The sequence below is a fragment of the Protopterus annectens genome, chromosome 10.part0, assembly GCF_019279795.1.
Source record: "Protopterus annectens isolate FY-2018-M chromosome 10.part0, PAN1.0, whole genome shotgun sequence".
Classification (NCBI taxonomy): domain Eukaryota; kingdom Metazoa; phylum Chordata; order Ceratodontiformes; family Protopteridae; genus Protopterus; species Protopterus annectens.
Window position 1 is genome coordinate 37,662,522 of NC_056744.1, and position 24,693 is coordinate 37,687,214.

At 39.2% G+C, this 24,693-nt stretch overlaps 1 protein-coding gene across 1 annotated transcript in view; it reads right to left on the reverse strand.

Annotated features, from left to right (window-relative positions):
- EME1 (essential meiotic structure-specific endonuclease 1) overlaps positions 1–24,693 on the reverse strand; it is a 258,388-nt gene that overhangs the window by 210,968 nt on the left and 22,727 nt on the right. The window contains exon 2 of the mRNA XM_044084995.1: positions 9,330–10,207. Within this exon, the coding sequence (XP_043940930.1) occupies positions 9,330–10,176 (847 nt within the window). The 5' untranslated portion in view covers positions 10,177–10,207. The remainder of the gene's footprint in view (positions 1–9,329; positions 10,208–24,693) is intronic.

Below are 24,693 nucleotides of genomic sequence, written 5' to 3' on the forward strand. Positions count from 1 at the left end.
GTGCTCTGTTTACTACTGTGGAGGGTTCTCTCACTGATACTGGACCTCATTAAGGAACTACCTTCAACTTGATTCTGACATGGTCCTTCTACCATGATGCCACTACACATGTGTTTGTGGTCTAAAGGACTGCACAGCACACTTGTATACTTTACTTGCCATAGTAGTAGAAGGTCAGACAGATCACTGTTGTAATAGCCATTACATATGGGATGTACTCTGCCAAGAAAACCATATGCCCAGCCAGTTTACAAAGCTTCAGGCACCTTCTTTGCATACCATACATACACACACAACAGGCTAATATAAGAGAAATGTACAGATGTGCCATAACTTAGAACTTTCTTGCCCAGAACAAGACAGCTAAGGCTTAAACATCCAAGTAAAGTTCTCAGAAGAGCAAGAGAGAGAAGGATGCCTCTCTCCAGTTAGGCAAAGAAATAAGAGGGGACTTGAGAGAGGGTGCGATTGTTCATAGGTACTTACTAGGCTACTGGTCTGTGAGAATTTTAAGAAGCCTAGCCTTACATTCCCATGGTGGTTTAAGGACTCATATTTTTTTGAGTACATATATCCTTGTTCTGCTCTTCTCTGGGTTATACTGGGACATTTACATGCTGCCCCTATCCAGGAGGAGCAAGGCTGTTAAACTGGGGAATTTGCAGTAAGAAAAGTACTTATGTGGAGTGGAAGACAGTTCCGCAAAAGTGGAATTCTCTGTGATACTTATCTGTGCCACAAACATGTTCTATTTATGTTGCAGAAGAGATTGAGATCCCTTGAGTAGGTGTTTATGCCACCAGTGGACTTGCGAATGAGTAACAATTCTGCCAGGATAGGGTCTGTTGAGGTTCTATATGCAACCCTGGGGTCACCTCTCAATACCCTGTATGAGACAGAGAAGAGGGACAAGTCTCGACAGCTTGCTAGTTTTTATGATTTAGGCCTTCGATTTTCTTAGTGAGCAAGCATTGTGGATAAGTAAACTATATATAAGACACACACAGACAATGAGCTTCATCAGATCCATAAAACAGAGATATTTAAAGCAGCTTAAACCAATCAGATGCTGAATATTTTATTTATTATTTATTTTACATTTGTTGACTGGAGTAGTCCGACAGCTGCAATAGCCCCTTTTTCAGCAGAGGCCCTGAGAGAAAAGCTCCATAGAAAGGTACAACACAAAAAAGCAATTACAGAGATAATTACAATATTTGCTGTTATTAACAACATTGTACAGGTTATAAATATTTAAAGGTAAGGTAATCAGAGATATAATTATATTCTTACAGTAAATAGAGTGTTAGTTCAATAAATACATTAGTTACTTACTAGAGCTGATGGAGGGGAGTTTGTATGAGTTAAGCTAAGGGACAAGAAAAGGTAAGTTAGATAGAAAGTGATAGGCAAGGTAAAGAAATATGTGATTAAAGCTGAGCAGAGTGAAAGCCAAAGTAAGGAGTAGTGGTCAAACTAAGGGGCAGATTATATGAGGAAGGACAGTTTATGGGGGATTTTCAGTGATGCAATGCCTGGGGTCTCAGAGCCAGTTTTAAATGAACATTAACATTAAGCCCAGGAGATATATGTGCTTGCAGGCATGCTATCCATTTCACTTCTGCTATCTTGGTCTTACTGATAATATCACCAACTGTAATGTTGCCTTTAACAACCTCTAAAACCATAAAGGTGAAATAGTGCCCCACATTCTGACTAATGTGTTTATATAAAGCATTGAGTGGATTTTTCCTTCTGATATTACCGAGGTGCTGTAACACACGATCTTTCAAGTGTTTATTGGTTTTACTCAAATAAAATGCCTAACAAACCTTACAACTAGCCAAATGAACAAGATTATAGGACTTGCAGTCTGAAAAGAAATTAAAAGTAAAACTCTTAAATGTCTTAGGATGTACAAAAACATTATTACAAGACATCAAAGTCTACAAGCTTTGCATGATTTATAGGGAAACTTACCCATTCTATCAGACATGTGCAGCTCTCTCTTAAATGGTATATAACATAATTGTCTCTTCAGAGACAAGTTGTTTCTGAAAGCAAAAGAAGGGTTATTGCCTACTACTGCTCTCACTTTATCATCTGATAAAAGAATGGGCCAATTTCTCCCTATAACGACACAGACAATATTATTACTGTAAGTTAAAGACACAATACAGCCAGGAAGACATGCTCTCTGTCTAAAAGTAGTCCCTATGCCTCTCCTGAGGTAAGGATTCCAACTAGTAGACCTTCAAGCTCATGCCTCTGATGATATATACCTTACATTTCGCTGCTGTATCCAATCTTGATGAAATCATGAAAATCTCTCAGAGGCCAATAAATATTCATTTTCATCAGTATGGAGGCTTGACATCCTAAAGAACTGCCCTTTCACAACATTATTGTAAACATGAGTAGGATGCATGTTAGTCCAATGCAAAAGACTATTCTTCCTGCATGCCTTCCTAAATAAAGATGACTAAAAAAAAAGCCATTCTCTCCAGTAGTCAAAGTTGTGCTTAGAAAATCAATGCTCTTAAAAGAATGCTGTACAGTAAACCTAAAACAGGGGCTAATACACTCTAAATATAAAACAAAATCATGCAGAAGTTCAGGAGATCCATCCCAAAGATTAAAAACATCATTGACAAAATGCTTATAGATTAGATGATGTTTAAAAACATGATCTGAAAATACCACATCAGCTTCCCAATTGGCTAAAACCAAATTGGTACAACTGTTCACACGATGTGCCCATGGCCTCATCCTGTTTCTGCCAAAAACAACCTTTTCATTAAAAACAAAAACATAGTACTGCAATGCAATGCAAAATCAGTTCTAACAAAGCACAAACCAATTCAATACATTCAGAAGAATAATCACTCTTCGTATGTAAAAAAGCTCTAACAGAGTCCAAATCAAAATCTTTAGGGATAATCGTAAATAACGTGCAAACAGCCATCGTTACTAAAAGAAGACCTCTGTTAAGGCAATAAATATGTTCAATACATTCACCAAAGGTTTGAAGAAATTCCTTAGATCGCAGGAGCCTTTGTCAAGAAGTCCTTCAACTGATGTTCAAATATTGACAGGGGTTCTGTAATCCACCCCCGCCCAGATAAGATAGGTCACATTTGCGGGTTAAGGGAATCCTTGTGCACCTTAGGGAGACCATGAATGGAAGGAATTAAAGGATGCTCCACTAAAAGATAATCATGCAGCCCCTTAGTTAACAAACCAGTCATCAAGAGGTCATGCAAATAAACACGTACTTCATGAATGAGCTTATTAACCTCTGCTTTAGTGAGCTAAAAAGTAGACCTATTACTCAAAAGCTCATTCATACTGCTGATATAAAAACTTGTATCCAAAATAACAATGACCCCTCCCTTGTTTGCCGGCCAAATAGAGATATTCACATTTCCACATAGCTGTAATAGGCGATAAGCCTTCTTTTACTTTCATAAACAACCTGTCTCTGAAGAGACTTATGTTATAGACCACTTAAGAGAGAGGTGCATATGTCTGATAGAAAGGGTACGTTTCCCTGTAAATCATGCAAAGCTTGTAGTTTGATGTCTTGTAATAACGTTTTTGCACATCCTAAGACATTTACGAGTTTTACATTTAATTTTTATTCAGACTGCAAGTCCTGTAATCTTGTTTATTTGGCTAGTTGTAAGGCTTGTCAGGCATTTTATACGGATAAAACCAATAAGCACTTGAAAGATCACGTGTTACAGCACATCAGTGATATCAGGAGGAAAAATCCACTCAATGCTTTATATAAACACAATAGTCAGAATGAGGAGCACTCTTTCACCTTTATGGTTTTGGAGGATGTTGAAGGCAATATTAGAGGTGGTGATATTATCAGGAAGACTGAGATAGCAGAAATGAAATGGATAGCATGCCTGCAAGCATGTACATCTTCTAGGTTTAATGCTAATGTCCCTTTAAAACCAGCTCTGAGAGCCTGGGCATTGCTTCACTGAATACTCAGCATCTGATTGGTTGAAAAATATTTTAAATATCTCAGTCTGTTTTTATGGATTGAATGACATTTTAAAATTAAAATTTTTTTTGCTGTCTTAATGCATAATATTATTGACCTAGGTTCTTTATTTTTCTTAATAACTTGTAAAACTGCACATTATGGTATACATTGCTGTGTGTTTATTGACTGTCGAGATCTGTTTATGTTTGTAAAACTTCCTTCTATGCAATGTTCTTGGAGCTTTTCTCCCCGGGCCTCCGCTGAAAATGGATCTGTGTCCAGTCGGACTTTCCCGGTTAACAAATGTAAAATAAATAAATAAAAATAAATAAATATGAAGCGCACTGTCTGTGTGAAAGCACTTATCTGATTTTAAGCAGTTGTTATTTTACTAAAGTTTATTAAATTGATGGTTTTAGCAGTGGTGTTTGCACCGTTTTTTGCATTTTAGATAAGTAAACTACACAGGTCCTTGTGAGAGATGAAAAAAGCTGACTAGACAAAGGCCTGTAATTCAGATACCAGTCTAGCAGGTGTTAAGACTACCAGCAGGCTGTCTTCCATGTTAAAAACTTTAGCGAAGTGCTAACTGCAAGTTCAAACAGTGGTAGAGTTAACTTTTCTAAAAACAAAATTTAAATACAAAGAAGGAGCAAACATTTTTTGGTGGTATGATGTGCAAAATCCTCCTTTAAAATTTGATTTGAGACAAAGGGGAGGGGATCCAATCATAGACATGCTGAAATAGCCAAGCGGTACAAAGTTTACTCGAGTGAACTCAAAGCCATAACCAAGCAATTCATACAGGTACTGGAGAACCAGGGGTGCAGTCACTTGAGATGGACCTTGTCCTCTGCTTTTACACCAAAGAAAATCGCTCTCCTGTTTGGATAAATGATATTTTCTAGTCACATATTTTCTTGCCTCTTTCAGTACTTGTTGCATTTCCTAAAAGAAAAGAAAAAAGTGACTAAAAGGGATAAAAAGCCTAGCATCCATACAGTTAAGACTGAGGTTTTGAATATTGGGATTGATCAGAGAGTGCTCTGTGTGAGCAATTTCACTTTGTGAGGAAGCTTTTGGTAAACTACCTCTGGCCAAACACATGAGAAGGGATAAAAGCACTGTTATCTGGGTCAAAATGGAGTCGCCTGTAAAATCTTTATTAAATCCTTTCTGATTTTTTTGAAGGACTTTGGAAAGAACAGGAAAGGGGGAAGGTTATAAAGAAACATCCCAGTCTAAAAGATGAAGAATGCATCCTTCATCTAGACTGCTATGAAAGGTGTTCCTGGAGTAGAAGAGATTCCACTGTCTGTTTACATTGCAGGCAAACAGATCTATCTGTGATGGTTCCCACCGGTGGTTTATCTCAAGGAACACCTCTTGGTGTAGCTTCCACTCATGCAAGTCTATCAGAAATTTGTTCAGTCTCTGTTACTGTGTTCTGCTATGATGGGATGCAAGTTGGCTGAAGAAATAAGTTGTGTTGAACTGCTATGTCTCAAGAAATAATGGCCAATCTACGAAGGGGGGGGGGGGTCTTGTTTCGCCTTGTTTGGCTATATACCACATCACAGTGGTATTGCCTGTCACCATTAAAAGGGTTCCTGGTGACCGCAGTTGATTGAGAGCTTTTACAGACTTTATCAGCATAATTTCCTTCAGGTTTCTGAGTTTGTGCCAGTGTCTCCGAGAGACAGAGAGAGAGGGGTGGGGGGAGAGTGTGTGTGTGTGTGTGTGTGTGGGGGGGGGGGGGACTCCTGGGTTGCAAAGAACTTGATTGGCCCATTACAGAAGTTCTTTCTTCATAAAACTGATACCTGGGATTAGAAATGGAAGAAAACTGCTGGATTCAAACCAACTTTATATACCACTGAATTTCTCTTCATGAGTAGTCCAGTAAGAGGTACGATAAGGATAGAAGAGGCCATGAACAATAGAAATCTTAGAAATTCTCCCGTAGTTGACAATATCTGAAGAAAAAGACTGATGAAGTGCTGATGATAAACCTGCATTTTGTTCTGGAGGAAGAAAAACTGTCATCAGTGAGATGTCCAGAAAACATCCCAAGAATATTAATCTATGGGATGGAATAAAGACTAACTTTTTTAAGATTCAGAGTAAATCCAAGATTGAAGAAAAGATTCACAGTATATTAAGACTATTAGGGTCTGATGCTGAAAAATCAGGCAACTGTTCTGATATGAGAAAACATGTATGCCTTGAAACCTTCAATGAGCTATCACTGGAGGAAGACTTTTGGTGAAGACTCAGGGTGGAAAAAGACCAGAGCGCAAAGAGGTAAACTGATAATACAGTCCCAAGACACAGAACCTTAAAAAGGATCTTTTTTTTTTTTTTTTTGTGAATGGGTAAATGTAAACATCCTTTAAAACAAAAGTGACCAGAAATATTTAAGAGGAAAGAAAAGGAACATTTAAGATGGACAGGTTTAAAATGTTCCTTCTTTTCTGTGAACCAGAAAAAGCCTTGTCCCATTTGCTGTAGAGGGACTGGTTCTATACCATATATCCTCCCAATAAAGTAACTGAGATTTGAGGTCTAAAATGGAGCTAGCCTTTTGCAGGCAGTGGATTCCCTGTTTTTATGGGAGAGGATGTCCACTGAAGTCTGCATATGTGCTGTAGAATGCTTAGCACCCAAGAGTCTGTGGTTATTAATTACAGTGCAAGAAGGCATAAGGAAAAATTCCCTGAATTTCAGAGGAAAGTAGGATAGTCGACATGGATTAGTTTTTCTTTCGGGAGGAGGATCCTTGAGATCAGTCAGGTTTCTTTTTGATATTACCTTACCATTTCTTTCTGAACTTGTTTTGCAGATTTATTTTCTGGCCCGACTTGAACAGTTGGTGAAAAAATGTTTCTAGATTGGAAGAGTAGTCTCTCTGATATTTAGGAATCAGAAATCAGAATACTTGGATTAACCCAAAGCATAGGTTTACTTCTCATCAAGCTTTCTGAGAACTTCAGCAGAGGGATTAGCAAATAAAAGGTTCTTATCCAGAGGATCATTTAACTTTTGAGCTTTAACATCCTCCGGAAATGTTCAAAGTCGAATCTAAGCATGTCTCATTACTGTCCTAGTAGCAGCAGACGACCTAGAAACAGCATTCATAATATCACAGGCACATTTAATTGTATGTGTAGTCACCTGAGATGCATAATTAAGTATTTTTATTACACGAGTTTCATCAGAATTTGGAAGGTTTGCCAAGAATCATGCCATATTAGATAACACAGGTAAAAGATACTTAAACATACAAGATGGAAAATTTATGGCCCTGAAATCAAAGTTGGAAGTAGTATACATTATTTTGTCAAACCTGTCAAATGCTCTGCAATCTTTATTAGGGAATGGAACAGAAGACCAAAACATTCTCATTTCTTCCTCTACATCCAAAGAAATAATGGACAGGGTCATCAGAAGTAAAGGCTGGATGAACAAATTTTTATAAAGGTACTTATGGATATCTGACACCCTATAACAACATTTCAGGCTTTTTGGGAGCAGGAAGTTGAAAGTCTGGTGACATACAAGCAGCTGAAAATGCATCTTCCAAACCTCCTAAAACTGAAGGGATAGCAACAGGGTTAATGGAGTCTATACTGAGTAGCTCATTGTACCTTTACTGGGAGTCACACCTTTCTTCGCACTTCCATTTGAAAAAAATAATTTTTGCTATGGTGTCACTGAAATACACTTTCTCATTACGGGAGTCCAAAAACAGGATGTCTTCTGACTCAGATTTACAACCGATATAAGGAATAAATCCAAGAAAAATAATTAACTTGGTTATTATTGGAGTCAGATAAATCATATTCAAGAGAGAAAGGATCTCTCTTCTTTAAAAGCATGGAAGAGTAGAAGCAGGTAAGGAAGACTGGATAGACTGAAGGGATTTCAACAGTCCTTAAGCAAAGTTAAATCAATTCTCCTACTCCCCTTCTGAAAGGGGAGGAGTAGAAGGAGGGTGGCAAATACTTGTCTTCAGTGTGTGCTTTCTGGAAGAGTTCAGATGTATAGTCTTTGGGTTTGAAGCCATAGGTCTGACTTCCATAAATATACTGCCAATTTCTTCTTTCACAAGAACTTGGAGGATATCTCCCTCACCCTCAGATAAAATAATATGCAGTTCTCCCTTCCCATGTGATTTCACCGGATGAATGGTCTTTTTCAGACATGAGAAGGTCTTGGGCCTGGCAGCCTTCAGAAGGGGCTCACTAAAGGGCCTTGGATAAGCAGACTGATGGTCCACGGACTGCAAATGCATCTCAGTGGAGTTGTCAGCTACAGATTGTATGAGTATAATGACTCGCATCTCTCATTAACATTCTTACCTCAAGGGGAGATTAACTGCTGGGGAAAGATGACGACATGGCTGCTCACCCAGAGTCCCAAAGGCATCTGTTCTCCAGAAAAACACAAAGGGAGTTGTCTGCTCCTAATGGTTTTCATTGTAAAACACTGACAAAATAGAACACAATCCAATAGTATTCAGCCCTCAAATAAGGTACACAACTAGAGTGGTTGTCTTTATGCAGAATTTGGCACCCATACTACAAGTGGCCCTTCCATTACACATAAGCAACAATTTTAAATAACTCTGTAGAGGAAAATGAAGGCTCCCCAATGGAGTACTTACCTGCCTAAACAGCAAGAGCTAAAGTTGACAGAACTACTGCAAGATACAAAGCTGACAGAGGTCTGGAAAAGCTTACTAATGGCAAGAAAGTTATGAGTTTTGGTACATCTGTACATCTCTCTTATTACTATTATGACCTCTGGTGCCAAGGGCAGTTGTACACCACAAAAGGAAAAAAAAAACAGAAGCTTTGTATAGTTGGACATACAGTATCTTTAGCTGGATATGTCCCATATGTAATGGCAACATACAAAGGTCCTCTACATTTGACTGATCAAACAAACAAGGACCTTTCCATAGTCAAGGATAAGCCTGCCAGGGTACCAACACAATGATAAAGAGGATCATATGATGAGTACCAAATGATGGATTGAAAAAAAATCAGGCACTGAAGGCACCACATACAGTAGGTTCCTAAACATATTTTAAGCACAAAAGAAAAATAATGAAAAAAACATTTGGTATTCAAATCTTCAACAAAACTTATTACTTTCCCCTTTTTTGGGAGAACTCTACTAAAATATTCAGACTTAAAGTCTGGTGGAAGGGGTCTAAATGAAACATATGCAGTTTTAAAACCTGGTTGGAATTTATATGAACAATGTAGATGCTTGTTAGCTTTAGAAAAAATTATAAATGTCCACAAACTACTACTGTACCTACATGGATCAATAGCTACTCTGATGTATTTCATACACTCCTCGGGCCTTAGAGCTTTCAGTGAAGTAGCAAACAGCCTTTTGGCTTCCTTCTCCTGTTCTTGTTGTCGTCTATGATTCTCTTTTTGTGCTCTCAACCTCTCTCTGTCTGCCCTCCTCACCAGTGCTTCCTGCTTTGACTTCAGTATTTCCTCCTCACTCCTCTTTGTCTTCTTATTTGGAAATGATGCAGTTATCACTGTAGACCCTAAATATCCACTCTGAGCATCAAACCGAATTGTGGCACTAGAAAATCCTGGTCTGTTAATGTGGCACACTTTGTCTTCGTTATCAGAATCTGATAAGTCCCAAAACGGTGTGGGGACTGCTTTTCTGACAGACTCTCTTACAAGCGCTTCATGTGGTTGAGTTTGGTTTATTTGATCAGATACAAGTCTGTTACTTTCACAAAGGGCCTGTAAATCACAGTCTCTGTTCTGCTTTGTTCCTTTTTGCACTGACTGACCTACTTTAATGCTATGGTCAGCTCCAAGTTTGTCCTTCAACCTCTCTGACAAGGATAAAACTGGCACTATGCCGTCATCACTGTCACTGCTGGCCATGGCAATGTCTTGATTTAGGAAAGACTGGTCACCTCGGTCTGGCATACTCTTTAGTGATTGCAAGGGAGAACCAGGTTCAGAGTTCCCACTGTCAGAGCTAACTACTGCAATAACTTCACTTACTGACTGGCTACTGTTCAGACCTTGAAAAGCACTTTTCACCTGCTGGGAAAAAAAGTCTGGCAAGGCCTCTGTATCACTGATGGAGTCAGTACTACTGGACAGCAAATTAACTTCTTGTTCACCCATGGACTGAAGATCAGTTTGACAGCTCCCTCACCTGAAAAGAAAAACAAAATTAGTGAAAGTCAAAGGTAAATCTACTGAAAAAGCAAGTCATGTGAATATTAATGTTTCAACAAGAGTTCATCTACAGGTTTCCTGCTCCAGGTATTGCTACATTATTAGGAAGTCTTTTGGCTCCTTAGTTAATAACGGAACTGTTAAGTCATTCTTGCTGTACCACAATAAAGCTTAGAGAATGGGCGACCTGTAGATCGGCACCCTGACTGGAGAATGAATGTTCTCTAGCAGGATGTTAATCTACAGGTAATGCCTGCTAAAAATTAGTCCAATGCTTCACAGCAGTATATTAAGCTGCCTTGGAACTCGGACTGAAAGTAACCCAACAACCGTCATTAGTTTACACTTATTAAGCAACACTTTAGTGAGTGTAAAATATAAAAACAAGAAAATTAAAAAAAAAAAAAAAGTGTATTTGTTTGTGTACGTGCGCGAACTCGGTTGAGTGTGTATGCATGCGAGTGAGAACAAGATTGATCGAGCCATTATTTTACAGCAGTGTTTTTGCTGTTTAGAGTGTGTAAAAACTAAATGAAACAGAAAAGAGTGTACGTTTATGTTTCTGTCTGTGTGTGCGTACATCTGTGTGTTTATATTCCTGCCTGTGTGCATATGCGTGGGTCTTTATGTTTCTTTCTGTGTGTGTGAGTGTATGGGTGCTTGTGCGCATGAAAATGGGATGTGTGTGATTGAGAGAGTGAAAGCAATCAAGCACTAGTAGCAGCAATTGTTAAAGAAGCTTGCATAACTCTCAGCCTCTTAGCTTAAGATATCTGGATAAAGCCCTAGATAAAAGGGGAACTAAGGCTCAAAAAATAGCAACATATTTTAAATATTGCTGTTATAAAATCAAGAAGTTGCTTGAATAATAGGATTTGAGTTAGCATGCATTTTCTGAAGCAAAGGTGTTTGTGTGTATGAGACAGAGAGAGAATGATAGAAAGATCGATCAAGCACTGACAGCAGCAGTAAAGAGGTTTGCATACCTCTCTCCACTTCTTAGCTTAAGAAATCTGGATAAAGCCTGAAATAAATGGAGAACAAAGCCTCAAAATTATGAACAGATTTCAAATATTGCTCTTATAAAATTACAGAGCACCTTAAATAACAGGATTTGACATGAATTTTCAGAAGGAAATAAAGTCTGAAAGTCAAATGTATGTCATTAGTGACTGGCAACAAACCACACATTTTAGGAGTAAGGGATCAAAAAATAAAAGTAAATATTTAGATATTTTTTAATGTTATAGTTTGTATGTAACATGCTTCCTACAACACCACTCACATATACTACAGCAACTCAGCAACTTTGAAACATTAGGAGGAACTATTTTACATCAAAAATAAATAAAAAAATAATACAGTAATAAAAAAGTAAGTAAAACAAAACATTTACAGATAGCCCATTCTCTAAGCGCAACAAAGCCCTCCAGGTTGTGTTATTGTGAAAATAACACTGTTCCAGGGGTGTTATTTACACAGTAACACATACCCTGTTGGGCATTATTGCTTGCTTAGATAATCTCTTTCAGATAGTCTTTAGTTTTTCTCCGATATTTCCTTCAGCTATACAAGCTTCAGCTGCATTTCCTACAACTCTTAAAAATAATGCTTTATATATGGATTTATTTATTTAATGAAATGAGGATGACTGACGATAGGAGGTACTGTCAGCAGACCTAGCTGGAATTTTGTAAATAATTATATGTAATTTGTGAATATCAAACTGATTTATACAAGATGCTTATGTTACAAATGTAGTAGAACTGTAGGTCATGTGTATATCAAACTGATTTATACAGATGTATGTGTTGAAAAGGTACTTGTAAAGTGCTTGTGTTTGAAATGTATCAACAGTGTGCCCTACTGGAGAGAACAGAAATGTACATGCACTATTATAACTGTTTAAATGTATATGTTTTAACAGAGGAAACTGGAAGGTTAACCTCAATCCAGCAAACTTTACAATATATCTGAAATTAAATCACTTTACAGGTTAGGCCATAAAGATGCCATCTCACTGGTTTCAATGTAGCCATAGACGCAAAGTCTGTACTAAGAAGCTTTCTCTATTGTCTTTGAGGTGAACTAATCACTACTTTGGAAGCATGGAGGTATGAAATTGTTTTATAATTTCCAGCACCTGCTACAGATCTGAGCAAAAGCCCTTGTGTGCGTATTGTTACAGGTAGGTGCTAAATCCTGCCGGCTTCCAGCAATGGAGGTTTGCATGGGAACTAGAAGTCGTATGACCAGAAGTGATGTCCCTCTGCAAGCTATGCCAGAAGTAATATTTTAGACATTATTATGAGAAGCCCCTTAGTGAGATAGAGCATTCTGTATTCTGTCTTGGGCCTGACAACAAAATGGACCATTCACAACATCTTTTACCTTAATTTATTAAGTAAGTTATTAGGGAATATTATAGTTCTTTTAATTCAGTCAGGTACATAGTGAAGGTTAGTTTAGATAATGTTTTTCTGTATTTGTCTATGTATGTCCTTCAATGTTATTTTAAATATTTCCTATGATTTTGAGCTTTGATGTCACTGTGAATACATACATAGTATTTTCTTGTTCTTTTATTGGTTATTATTCAATATATTTAAACCCTTCATTGTGGCTGCTCTTTGGAGAGATATTTAAGCTTTGAGAGTAGCTGCATATTTATTTGGTGACACTGTGTGGGCCACTCTTAATACCCCTGCTCTTCATCAAACTACCATTTGTATTAATATTATTTTCACTCTGTATATTGGGTACTCTTGGAAGAACCTTAAAGTAGCTGTCAGGAGTGTCTGGTGGCAGTCATACCTACCTTATAGTCTAAGGAGAGGGGAGCATAGCTAGTAAACCTGTGCCAGCCTTTCCCAGGTGTGTGTGTGTGTGTCTGTGTGTGTGTGTGTGTAAATCAAATCTCAAGGATTGTGTGTCAGCTACTTGGGCAGGGACATGAAGCACTGCCTGGACAGAGACAGTGTTGGGAGGACTTGGCTTGGAATCCTGGCTAAGGACTTAATTCTATAGCTGTGACAGTGGGGAGTCTTATTGGGTATCTGGAGAAAGAGAGAGGAACCAACCCCCAGACTGACTGTGTTCACTGTGTGCTCTTAATGGAAACTGTGCTTGATGCAGAGAGCTGCATCTGGAGATACTGTGTGTGTACCTGTTATCCTCCCAGTTAATGTCCCTCACTGGTGCTAGTGGTGAGGATTGAGGCTCCTTGATTACTGGCCCAGAGGTGGAGGGTCGTCGCAACAAGTTCCAAAATTTTACTTCTATCCACTTTTTATTATTATAAAAAGAAGCCACCAAATATGTAACAAAAATAAATTATGGCTAGTATTTTAAAAGCTACGTAGAAGCAACCATAAGCAGGCACCATCAGAATACCCATGGCTGTACCTTACTGATGCATACAATATATCTTTCCTCATGCTGAAACAAAATCAGTCTTTTAGAATAAACTCACCTAATGTAAGGCACAGAGGCATAAAGCTGCCACTTTAGTCACTCACATCTCTCCATGCATTCTTGACTTTCAGTATTTGTGTATAATGCCAAGCAGACTTCAGAGAATTTTTCCTACAGTAGATAGCTCATGCTGGAAGTTTGATGGGAAAGAGAGGTAACTGGGAATTTTTTTTTTTGGGGGGGGATGTAATTAGTTAGTAGAGATTAAAAATTCCCTACATAGTACTTTGTTAGAAATGTTGGGAGAGCAAATTGTTATAACCAAGTAGATGATTCTTTTGATTTGGGATATAGGATCTGAATTGCCTAAACATAGTAAGGGTATTAAGTTTAATGCAACTGGCTACCAAAAAAAAAAACCAAACAAAAAACACAATTACTAGAAAATGGAAATCAAAATCTAAACAGGCGATAAAAGAACTGGAGTAGAGTTCCTTTTAAAAAAGGAGAGCAAATTACATTTAAATAAATGGAATTTGTGAGAACAATACATGCAAAATTATGTTCAGGAGGAGGCGTGACATTTAAAGGAAAAGTCAAATCAAAGTAAAAACTTACTGGTGATCAAATATACACAGCAGTATAAGCTGAACAAAATTACGTTGCTTTGGTCCCAGTGCAAGACATAGCAATGAGCACAGTTTGAATGAGAGTAAGACTAATGGACATACAGCAGTAATTAAAATATTAATACCAGTAACGAGTGGTATGCCTCAGGGCTCTGTCCTGGGGCCCCTCCTGTTTGGCGTATACTTCTCAGAAGTACAGGCAAGCACGGAAGGGCTGTGGCTGACTAAGTTTGCGGACGACTGCAAACTGTGTGCTATAATAGAGTCTCCGGCCGACATGGAGATCCTCCAGAAGGGCCTAAATGAGACTGATGCATGGTGCCAAAGCCATGGTCTCAAGCTAAATGCAAAAAAATGTGTAGTAATTCCCTTTGGAAAAAACAGAGTACCCGCAAACTACAACATAGGAGGTAATACCCTGAAATCTGAAGAAGAAATAAGGGATCTAGGGACCCAAGTAGATAGCCAGCTTTCCTTTGATAACCATGTTGCCAAATGGTTAGAAAATCCTTCTATGTGACCCATCTGATCATGAAAGGGTTCGCATCAAGATCTAAGGATGTAATGGTGCCCCCCCTAGTCTTCCCTCATCAGACCCATTATGGAGTACAATGCACCAATTGGAATGTACCTGGCTAGACATCTCCAGCAGCTGGAGAGACCACAGAGGTACCTAAACAAGAGAATTACTGGCCTCAAACAGTTGCCCCATGCAGCACGATTGAAAAAGCTAAGACTGTTCTCTGTTGCATACCGCTTTCTCAGAGGCAATCTCTGTCTAACGTACAGGGCCATGTCCAACCCAGAATTGTTGAACATGCTCCATCTTAGCAAAACCAAATCTACTCGAGCTACATGCTCTAGGGATATAAACCTCAACACAACAATGAATAGAACATGCTGGAGGGATAGATTCCCTTCGCAGAGACTTCCCTTACTATGGAACAGGGTTCCGATCTACACAAGACAGAGCCCCTCACTATCACTCTTCAAGAGGAACCTTGATGAGTGGATGGGTAACAGAAAGTTCACACCGGGGATCACACCAACAGCACTACTAGATAGGGGCCAAGGGTACTAGCTGCTAGTACAAGGGTCTAGGTAACTACTAAAGGGGTGGTGAATACCGCACAACGTGGCTGGGCTAATATATGCCTTCGGGCAGATAGCTCAGTACCAACCTATGAACCTATTAACAACACAATAGATTACCACAACTGGACAGGAAGACATTAGACAATATTATACTAGTAGGTATTGCAAGTCTAAGACTTCACATTGTGATTGCTTAGAATATTGCACTTCATCAGTTACAGTACGATATATTCTGATGGTCATACTGCACATGTATGGAGCGGTTACTCACTCCTGACTATTGCACATTCAAGAAGAAATCAGGTTAACTGTACCAGTTATTGAAGCAATTTGCCAGAGTGATTACTATAGCTGATAATTAGATCAATATGCCACTTGCTATGAAGTATTTGCTGTCATGCCTGGCATTCAAGTTCAGCAGCCTTATGGATACAGGGAAGAAGCTCCTGTTCAGTCTAGATGTTTTACAGTGTAAGCTGCAATACCACCTGCCCAAGGAAAGGCAGATGTACTTGCCATAGGTAGGGTGAGTGGGGTCATTGATTATCTTCCCAGCCCTTCCCACACACCAAGTCTCGTGCAGATAATCCATGGATGGGAACGAGGAACCAATGACTTTTTCCGATGTCCTCACTACCCTCAGAAGAGCCTTGCGGTCAGATGCTTTGCAGTTACCATACCAAACTATAAAGTTATTTGAGAGGATTGCTCTCAATGGTCCCCCTATAGAAGACTTTGAGGATGGACTGAGACAGGTTTGCCTTCCTCAGTTTCCATAGGAAGCACAGACATTGTTGTGCCTTCTTCACCGTGCGACTAATATGACTCGATCAGGTAGATCTGAGATGTGCACCCCCCCAGGAACTTGGTGTTTTTGACTCTTTCCACTGACACCCCCTTACTTTTCAGAGATTGATGCATCTCCCTAGTCCTCCTGAAGACCATTCTTTGGTTTTGCTTACATTTAAGGCCAGGTTGTTGCTGTCGCACCAGCATATCAGATGCTCTACTTTATCCCTGTAGACTGTTTCCTCACCATTTCTGAGGAGACCTACGACAGGGGTATCATCCATTAACTTTATGATTTTGTTGGATTCCTGCTTGGCCATTCATTTGTGCGTCAACAAGGTAAACAGCAGACGACTTAGGACGCAGCCCTAAGGGACACTCATGTTCAATGCAATACTGATTCAACTGTTATTTCACACACATACCTTTTGGGGTCTGTTGATGAGAAAGTCCACTATCCAGTTACATAGGGGAGTGTTGATGCCCAGCTGATGCAGCTTCGATATCAGACTCTGGGGAATGACAGTGTTAAAGGCGGAACTAAAATCAATGAACAGCATTCTGACATAGCAATTCTTGCTCTTTAGATGTGCCAAGGATACATGAAGTGCTACAGCTATTGCATTAGACGTGCAGTAGTTAGATCTATAAGCAAACTGTAATGTATCCAGTGCTGCAGGTAGGCTTGAAGAGATATGGTTCTTGATCAACTGCTCAAAACACTTCATTACTGTTTATGTAAGAGTAACTGGCCGGTAATCGTTTAGGCTTGTCGGTTGGGATTTTTTGGGTAAGGGAATAATTGTCATATTTTTAAAGCAACTGGGTACAACGGCTAGTTGCAGGGATGTGTTGAAAATAATCGGTTAGTAGTGGACAACTGGGAAGCACAGTGTCTTAGAACCCTTCCCATAATATTATCAGGACCAGTTGCTTTTCTTGGGTTTACTCGCCTCAAGGTCTTCAGAACATCAGATGTTCTTAGACATAACACCTCCTCACCCTATTCGACAGGGAGCTTATATGGCACAGTGTTGTTGTCCATTTCAAATCTGCTGAAGTAGGTGTTTAGTTTGTTCAGAAATTCTGTGTTGTCATCACATGGGAAGGATGCAGGGCTGTAATCAGTTATGGCTTAAAAGCCTTGCCAGAGACATCTGGAGTCCCTTGGGTCCTTTAATTTTACGTCCATAGGTCCTCTTAGCCTCCTTTATTCCTCTACTTAGATTTGTTCTGGCCTCTCTTACGGCATCCTTGTCTTTTGATTTAAATGCAGCATTTTGTGCCTTTAGGAGCTCATATACTTCACCAGATAGCCAGGGTTTCAGGTTAGCGCTCATGGTGAAATATTTGATGACTGACTGTTATGTCATCAACACATTTTGAAATATAGGCCATTACAGATTCTGTATACTCACCATTACAGATTCTGTATACTCCTCCAGGTCAATATGGTGGTACTTTACAGCTGCATCTCTAAACACTGAGCAGTTTGCACATTCAAAGCAGTCCTGTAGTGCCAAGACTGCTCTCTCAGGCCATATCCTTACTTCTTTGGTTGTAGGTGTGCCTCTTTTCAGCAGTGGTGTGTATGCAGGAAGCAGCATGCTGGCCAGATGGTCCGAGTTGCCCAGGATGTTGATAAGGTATTGCTTTGTAGGCCAGTTTTACATTTGTGTACACCTTACCCAGAGTGTTCTCCCCTCTTGTTGCAAAGTTCACATGTTGATGGTAATGAGGTAGCACAGATTACAAGTCAGCTTCATAGAAATCACCTGCAATTATATAGGCAATCTCAGGGTTCTTATTCTGGAAGTAATTTATTGACAGATGCAGAATGTTCAATGCCATGTTTGTATAAGCACTAGGGGGATGTAAACAGCTGTTATGCTCACTCCATTGAATTCCCTAGGCAAGTAGAAGGGTCTGCATTTTAGTGACAAGAACTCTGAGCAGTGAGAGGTGATTATTCCACAGTTTGTACACCAGTTGTTGTTGATATACACACAAACACCCCTCCACGAGAGTTGCAACACAGAGACCGATTTCTGTCAGCATTAAATAATGACATCCCTCCACATATACTGTATTATCATTTATATTGGAGTTCAGTCAAGTTTCAGTGAACACAAGAAAACAACTATTTCTCACCTTAGATGTTTGTGGAAAGATCTATCCTTAAATAGTCCCATCTTGCTTACATTTGCCAGCAGCATGGAATAACGTGCAGGCCAGTGTGGATTTCTTTTCAATCTGGCCTTAATTCCTGCTCTTGAGCCTCTCTTTCTTGATCTTTCACATCTTTTCCTTTTAATATGCTTCCCACGTCTGACTGTCAATTTGTTAGACAGGTTTCTGCAGTTTTTACAATGTTCCATTAAGATTCCAAGCTGCAGGAGTTCCTGGACTGTGTTTGGGTTTACAGGCCTCTCTCCTAGCAGTTCATCAAGCCTGCAGCACAGTGAGATATGAGATTGGATTTTCAGAAGATTCTCAGCATTGTAGTTAAATGAAGGCAGGAAATGAGGAATTTATATGATGTTGGAGTGAAAGAAATTTTATTTAAAAAAAGACATTGTATACTAATAAAGGAAATATTATTATGATTTGTTTTTCTGTTGACTGTATATACCAGTCACTTTTTAAAATATAATTTTGAAATGTTTAAAAATATTTGTTATAACGAGTTTAGGTTTACTGTCAACAAAATATTTAACATTCTTCAGCTGTACCAGAAGTCTTATGCAAGCTTAACATGAAACCTTTGATAATAAAAGCCAAAGATAATAACACTTCAAAGCTTATAGAAGACAACATAAGAGAAAACTAAGGTGTAATCGTAATTGTAATTTACTGAGCATATCTGCAAAAGACCGTTCCACCATAAACACGGTTAAATGTAAGGGTTGATTAAAGAGCAAGCTCCCAAATGTGGGCTTAGTTATGGTATATACAATACATGCAAACATGTCAATGAAAAATTGTAAATTACATTTATACATTTAGAAACTATATATATATATATATATATATATATATATATATATATATATATATATATATATATATATCTTATTCTTCTTTCGGTTTTTCCCGGTTAGGGGTCGCCACAGCGGAACTCCGGTCCGCTAATGATTGGGAGTAGAGTTTTACTATGTCGAGGTGCCAGCTCGATGCCCAACCTTCAACGAAGGCACTCCCATTCAAGTATCTCTTTCGAATGCAACTCGACCGCTGGGAGGACATGCAGACTCCACACAGAAGGCACTCCAGCCGAGAATCAAACAGGAGAACCTCTTGCTGTGAGGCGACAAAGCTACCGCTGCACCACCGCGGCTATATATATATATATATATATATATATATATATATATACACACACACACACACGTATACCTGTAATGTATATATGTACATATAGAAAGAAAAAATTTGAAATGTACTGAATTGTAATTGTTCAAGATTTTATGTTGCAAAAAATCAGATCAGTTTTCAGAGTAGGATTCTACAACCTATTAAAATGTAATGCAAGTTACATATTAGCAAAACAGTTTAGAATGTAAAGGCGAAACTCTATGTCAAATTTTTTTTTCTCAAAAAATTTTTCATTTTTCATATATAATAATATTACAATCTTCAATATAGACAAATGTTATAACATTCTACATACACTATGTACAATTGGCCTCAACAATTAATAATGTAAAGACTGAAGCAGATAAAGAAAATATATTGTACAATACTCATGTCAAATTTCATGTGCTGCAAAAGATAATGAGAAACTAGTGTTGTGATTTTAGAAACATTCTGCTGAAAGTGTAAGTGGTACTAACACCAAGATACAAACGGATGGCTAGGGTTAAAAATTATAAAAATTTGTATCAAAATCACTTTATGTATTTCAAGAAAAAAGTTCAAGATGTAACTGGAATTTGTAGATAAAAGTGCCAGAGAACAACTTGCACCATCCAGTTAAGCAGAGTTGCGCTGCTCAACTATTAAGTGAGCAGTAATCACCCACACTCTCAGTAGCACTACATTTAATTAAAGGGGAATTGCCATAACTATGAATCATTCAACTAAGATTGCTCTTCCACACTGCAGTAGTAAGTAGTGTAGGTACCTAGCAGACCATGCAAACAGGCACATACTTCCCATGTGTGCACAAACACATATACAGATAGCAGGAACCAGTGACAAACAGCAATGTCAGCACTTGTAACACCAAGTGCCAACACACAAAAGAAAGAAGAGAGAAAAATGCAGAAGAGCTTATATCAGACATCGTTCTTATTCTTTAAACTTGTTTTTGCTGGGGGGCAAGCCCTCACAGAACTTCTGTATTAGAATTCTGAGATCACTATACCTTCGATAAAAGGAAATATTCCAAGAAATGGCCATCTTGGACTTGGTATATGCAAATCCCATTTTTTTTTAGCATTCAGTCTCCATATTTCAGGACTCGCTCATGTGGGTCCTGATATTTCAAATGATTACAGACACATGTGTGCGCACATCTCGAATACTATACTTAACTTAGGCTGCTATCATGCAGGCAATTTAAGTCAGATTTACTCAGCCTCACCTGTCCAACAGTAGACGCCACACACACACACACACACACACACACACACACACACACACACACACACACACACACACACACACACACAGGCAATGCCTGCACACACTGCATTTAATATCTCCCTATCCATATCAGCACATCAGGAAAAGGCCATCCACCAAACACATGTGCATACTACCCTATTTAAACACAAACCCACACACACACACAAGCAAGCACTAGCAATAAACAGTAATGCACATACAATCACAAACCCCACTCACATACAAAACTGACAAATGGACACACACAGACATACTTCACTGGACAGACTTATCAAACTGGCAATATGAGCAAGGTGAAGCTGCTCTTCTTCAGTCTGTGTGGATTCCCTCCCACTGAGACTTGTAGGTGTATGCAGCTAAACTGCTGTGTGCACTTGCTTTAGATGCATTGCTCTACACAGAAATTGCCTAGAATGGAAGTTTTACTTGCTACATAGAGTGATTTACTCTCCAGAGTAGTGCACTGGAAGCTAATGGACCTTATTAAAACAGGTCCCAGCACAGACTAATCACATTTAAGTGAGTCACCAATCCTCTTGCTGCATAGTAGGGCAGAGCTGTGCTACTATACAGTGAGGAGACTATGAACAAAGACAGTTTCCTACCTGTATGGCGAGGAGACTATGAACCAGGCAGCTTTGACTAAAGCATTAATCAACTTGCACAAATTTGCCTACCATGCAAGTTGTCTATTCTACCCCATAGAACATCTTGTTCCCTTGTAAACGTTTTTGTTTTAGGTATATATAAATGCCTTTAAAAAGAAAACTGATTTATTGTTTTAGATCAGCTGGCCTGATTTTTATGGGACTTCATATGCAATAGGAATATTTATTTAAAATATGAAGAAAATGTTAATTTGAAATACTATGTATGTTGTGATTTTTGAATAAAGTAATTTACATACTTTGCGGCTGTGTGATTTTGAAACGCGCTTTATATGTTATTGACCTGTCACTTCTGAATTCTGGTGCTGTTGGTTTTTTATATGTAGAAGTACTTCTAAATATGTTCACAATCCAGCAAGGAACTAGGATATCTTTGCAGCCTTCTTTATAAATGACATGCTCATCTCCTGCTTTCAGTGGGCGTGGTTATACTTCTGTGAAGTTTTGTTTTTATCTAATAGCCTGGGGGGGGGGGGGGGGCTATCCCTTGTCTTATAGTGCTGGTTACATTTCTGTGTATTTGTGCTCGGTAGCAAAGCTGTTGGCTGGCTGTGACTAATCTACAACCATCTGGACATACAAACTGATTTAAGTATAGTTTTTTTTCACTTGCATTGTTTCAGTGATAATTAACAAAACTGTACTGCATTTACTTATTTGTTTCATTGAATATTAATGGAATATTGTGGTCTCTCTCTGCAGTTTTCCCACCCTCTCTCCCTAGTGCTGTTGTAGTCTTAAACTTGGTGGCTTTGGAATTACCTACCCCTCTGTAAATTTGTGATTGAACACCCGGCCAAATCTCATTTGCTCACTCAAATGAGTACAGTGAGATCATTTGGGAAGGACTACCCCCTTGCTTTTTTGATTTCAAACACTCCTACCAGTCCCATCTCATCAGCTCTATCTACTGTGTACAGAGACAGCATTTAGGAAGGACAACCCCCAGAGTCTCTTAGTCTTGTTCAGTTTCCTCCCTTTCCACTTGAGAGGTGAAAAAAAACACTTTATTCAGCTGCTCTTACTCTAATGTTCTACCTACTTTATTACCTTATTTGGTTGTTCTGGGTGCTCTTAAGTGTTCAAGTGCTCTTATTCTGCCTTTATTACTGCTTGCTTGTTAGCAGCCTGATTAGATTTATCTGCCATTCTAAGCATCTTAGGTTTGGTTTTTGCACTTGTGCTTCAGGACAGTTATTTTACAGGTTTTTGTGGTCTACACTCTTGTGGAGAAACCCTTATCAAAAACCTGCTCTTCATAAGTCCGCCAATTATTCAGAACACTATGTCTGGACAGTTCCCACGAGTTTCTCCTGCCAGCCCGGTCAACATAGGGATACAGTGACAGTGTATCAACTGCCTCATGTTCACGGGTAGTCCTCTTCTCATAACACATAATTCTTCTATTTGCGAGAAATGCATCTACATCAGTAACCTGGAATCCATGCTCTCTTGCACCACAGTCAGTACTCCTGACAAAGAGAAGATTGCCAGCACAAACACCACACCACCCACATCACACAGCAAAGCACAATACACCTCCACCTATGAAGGAGTCCACAATAAATTCTTACCTAAACAAGAGAGACCCCCAAAACACACTCACAAACATTCCAACACAACACCAAAAACATCACACACAGTAGACAACACACCAGTGTCTCACAAACACAGCCCATTAGGTAATAACAAACCAAACATATTAGTCATTGGCGACTTATTGAGACACACTAATGTCCCCCCTCACCAGACTCAACAAGGAGAAGGTCATGGTCAGTTGTCTGTCAGGTGCCAGAATCCGCCACATCACGCACGCACTTAAGTCTCTCCACAAGTACGACTCTGTCATTGTCCATTTGGTGTGAATGACTTGAGACGTACCTCCCTGGACTACATGGAGAGAGAGAGAGAGAGAGAGAGAGAGAGAGAGAGAGAGAGAGAGAGAGAGATATGACTGAGCTCTCAGTACGTGTCACAGGCAGGTATGACCCTAGCCCTAAACAGCATCCTACCTTCACCAAGAATAATACCACAATTCCAACAAAAATAATTTACTTCAACAACTAGCTTAGTTTCTGGTGTCTTTCCAAGGGGTTCCAGTATCTGTCTGCCTGGGATGATTGACAGGCCTCGATGCTTTGCCAGAGATGGCCTCCGGGTGTCACCCCTGGGGTTCTGGATCCTGGCCAAGGCTCTTGCCTCCCCCATTGTGCCTTTTTTTAGGCTATGTCCCGAAGACAAATCTTCCAACATAAAAGATCTGTCAAAAAGCAAACTGATGGTCATGCTGCTTAACACTAGCAGCCTTAACCTGAAAATGCACTCACTGAAAGCTCTCCTCACACTGGAAGATGCCGGTGTCTATGCAGTCACGAAAACTTGGTTTGGGGCTGCAGAGAGCACCCCTGCCTTACCAGGCTATACCTCATTCCACACTTTCAAACCCCAAAATGAAGTTGGAAAGACTAAGGGTGGTGGAGTCTATCTTCAATAAGGACAGACACACCTCCAGACTGGTTTGCCAGCATAATGCACTGGAATTACTCCAGGTGCAACTGACAGTTGGCAAGACACCCATCCAACTTATAGCCAGTTATAGACCCCCCTCCATGACTCAGGACACCCACTCCTCCTACCTGGACCTAGCTGACTCCATCAAGGTACCTCCTAACATCCTGATTCTTGGTGACTTCAACTACCCCACCACAGACTGGGTGAATTATTCCTGCACTAATGCACTCACCCAACAATTCCTTGACTTCATCAAATCTATTTGAATTGGCCAGCTTGCCTGGTACTTAGAGAAATACTACTGAGAAGACCCCCCCCCCAACAAGATTGTGTAAATGCATGTTGCTTAACACTAATTAAATGTAGACTTGATGTACTATCTATGGAGTTAGTCTGCTCTCCCGTGTGTGCATTCTAGCAGCCTACTGCAGACTGTTTGCCCTCTCCCCTCCTGTTATCACTACCCTCGAATATATTTAAACCTAAAACTGGTCCAACTATCCATGCCATTTGCTTTCTCCTTCTACCATTAGGTGCAGCATCTACTAATATAAATCCTAGATATTCTTTACAATCCCAACAAGTTTTATTTTTTCACAAACAGTTGGTTATGAGTTAATATCCTTATGAGTTAATATCCTTAGACTGTAAATATCTTCTCCTCCCCTGCTAAACTACCCTCTGTAAAGGCAGCCATCTTTTTCTAGCTGGAAATATTTAGCTCATAC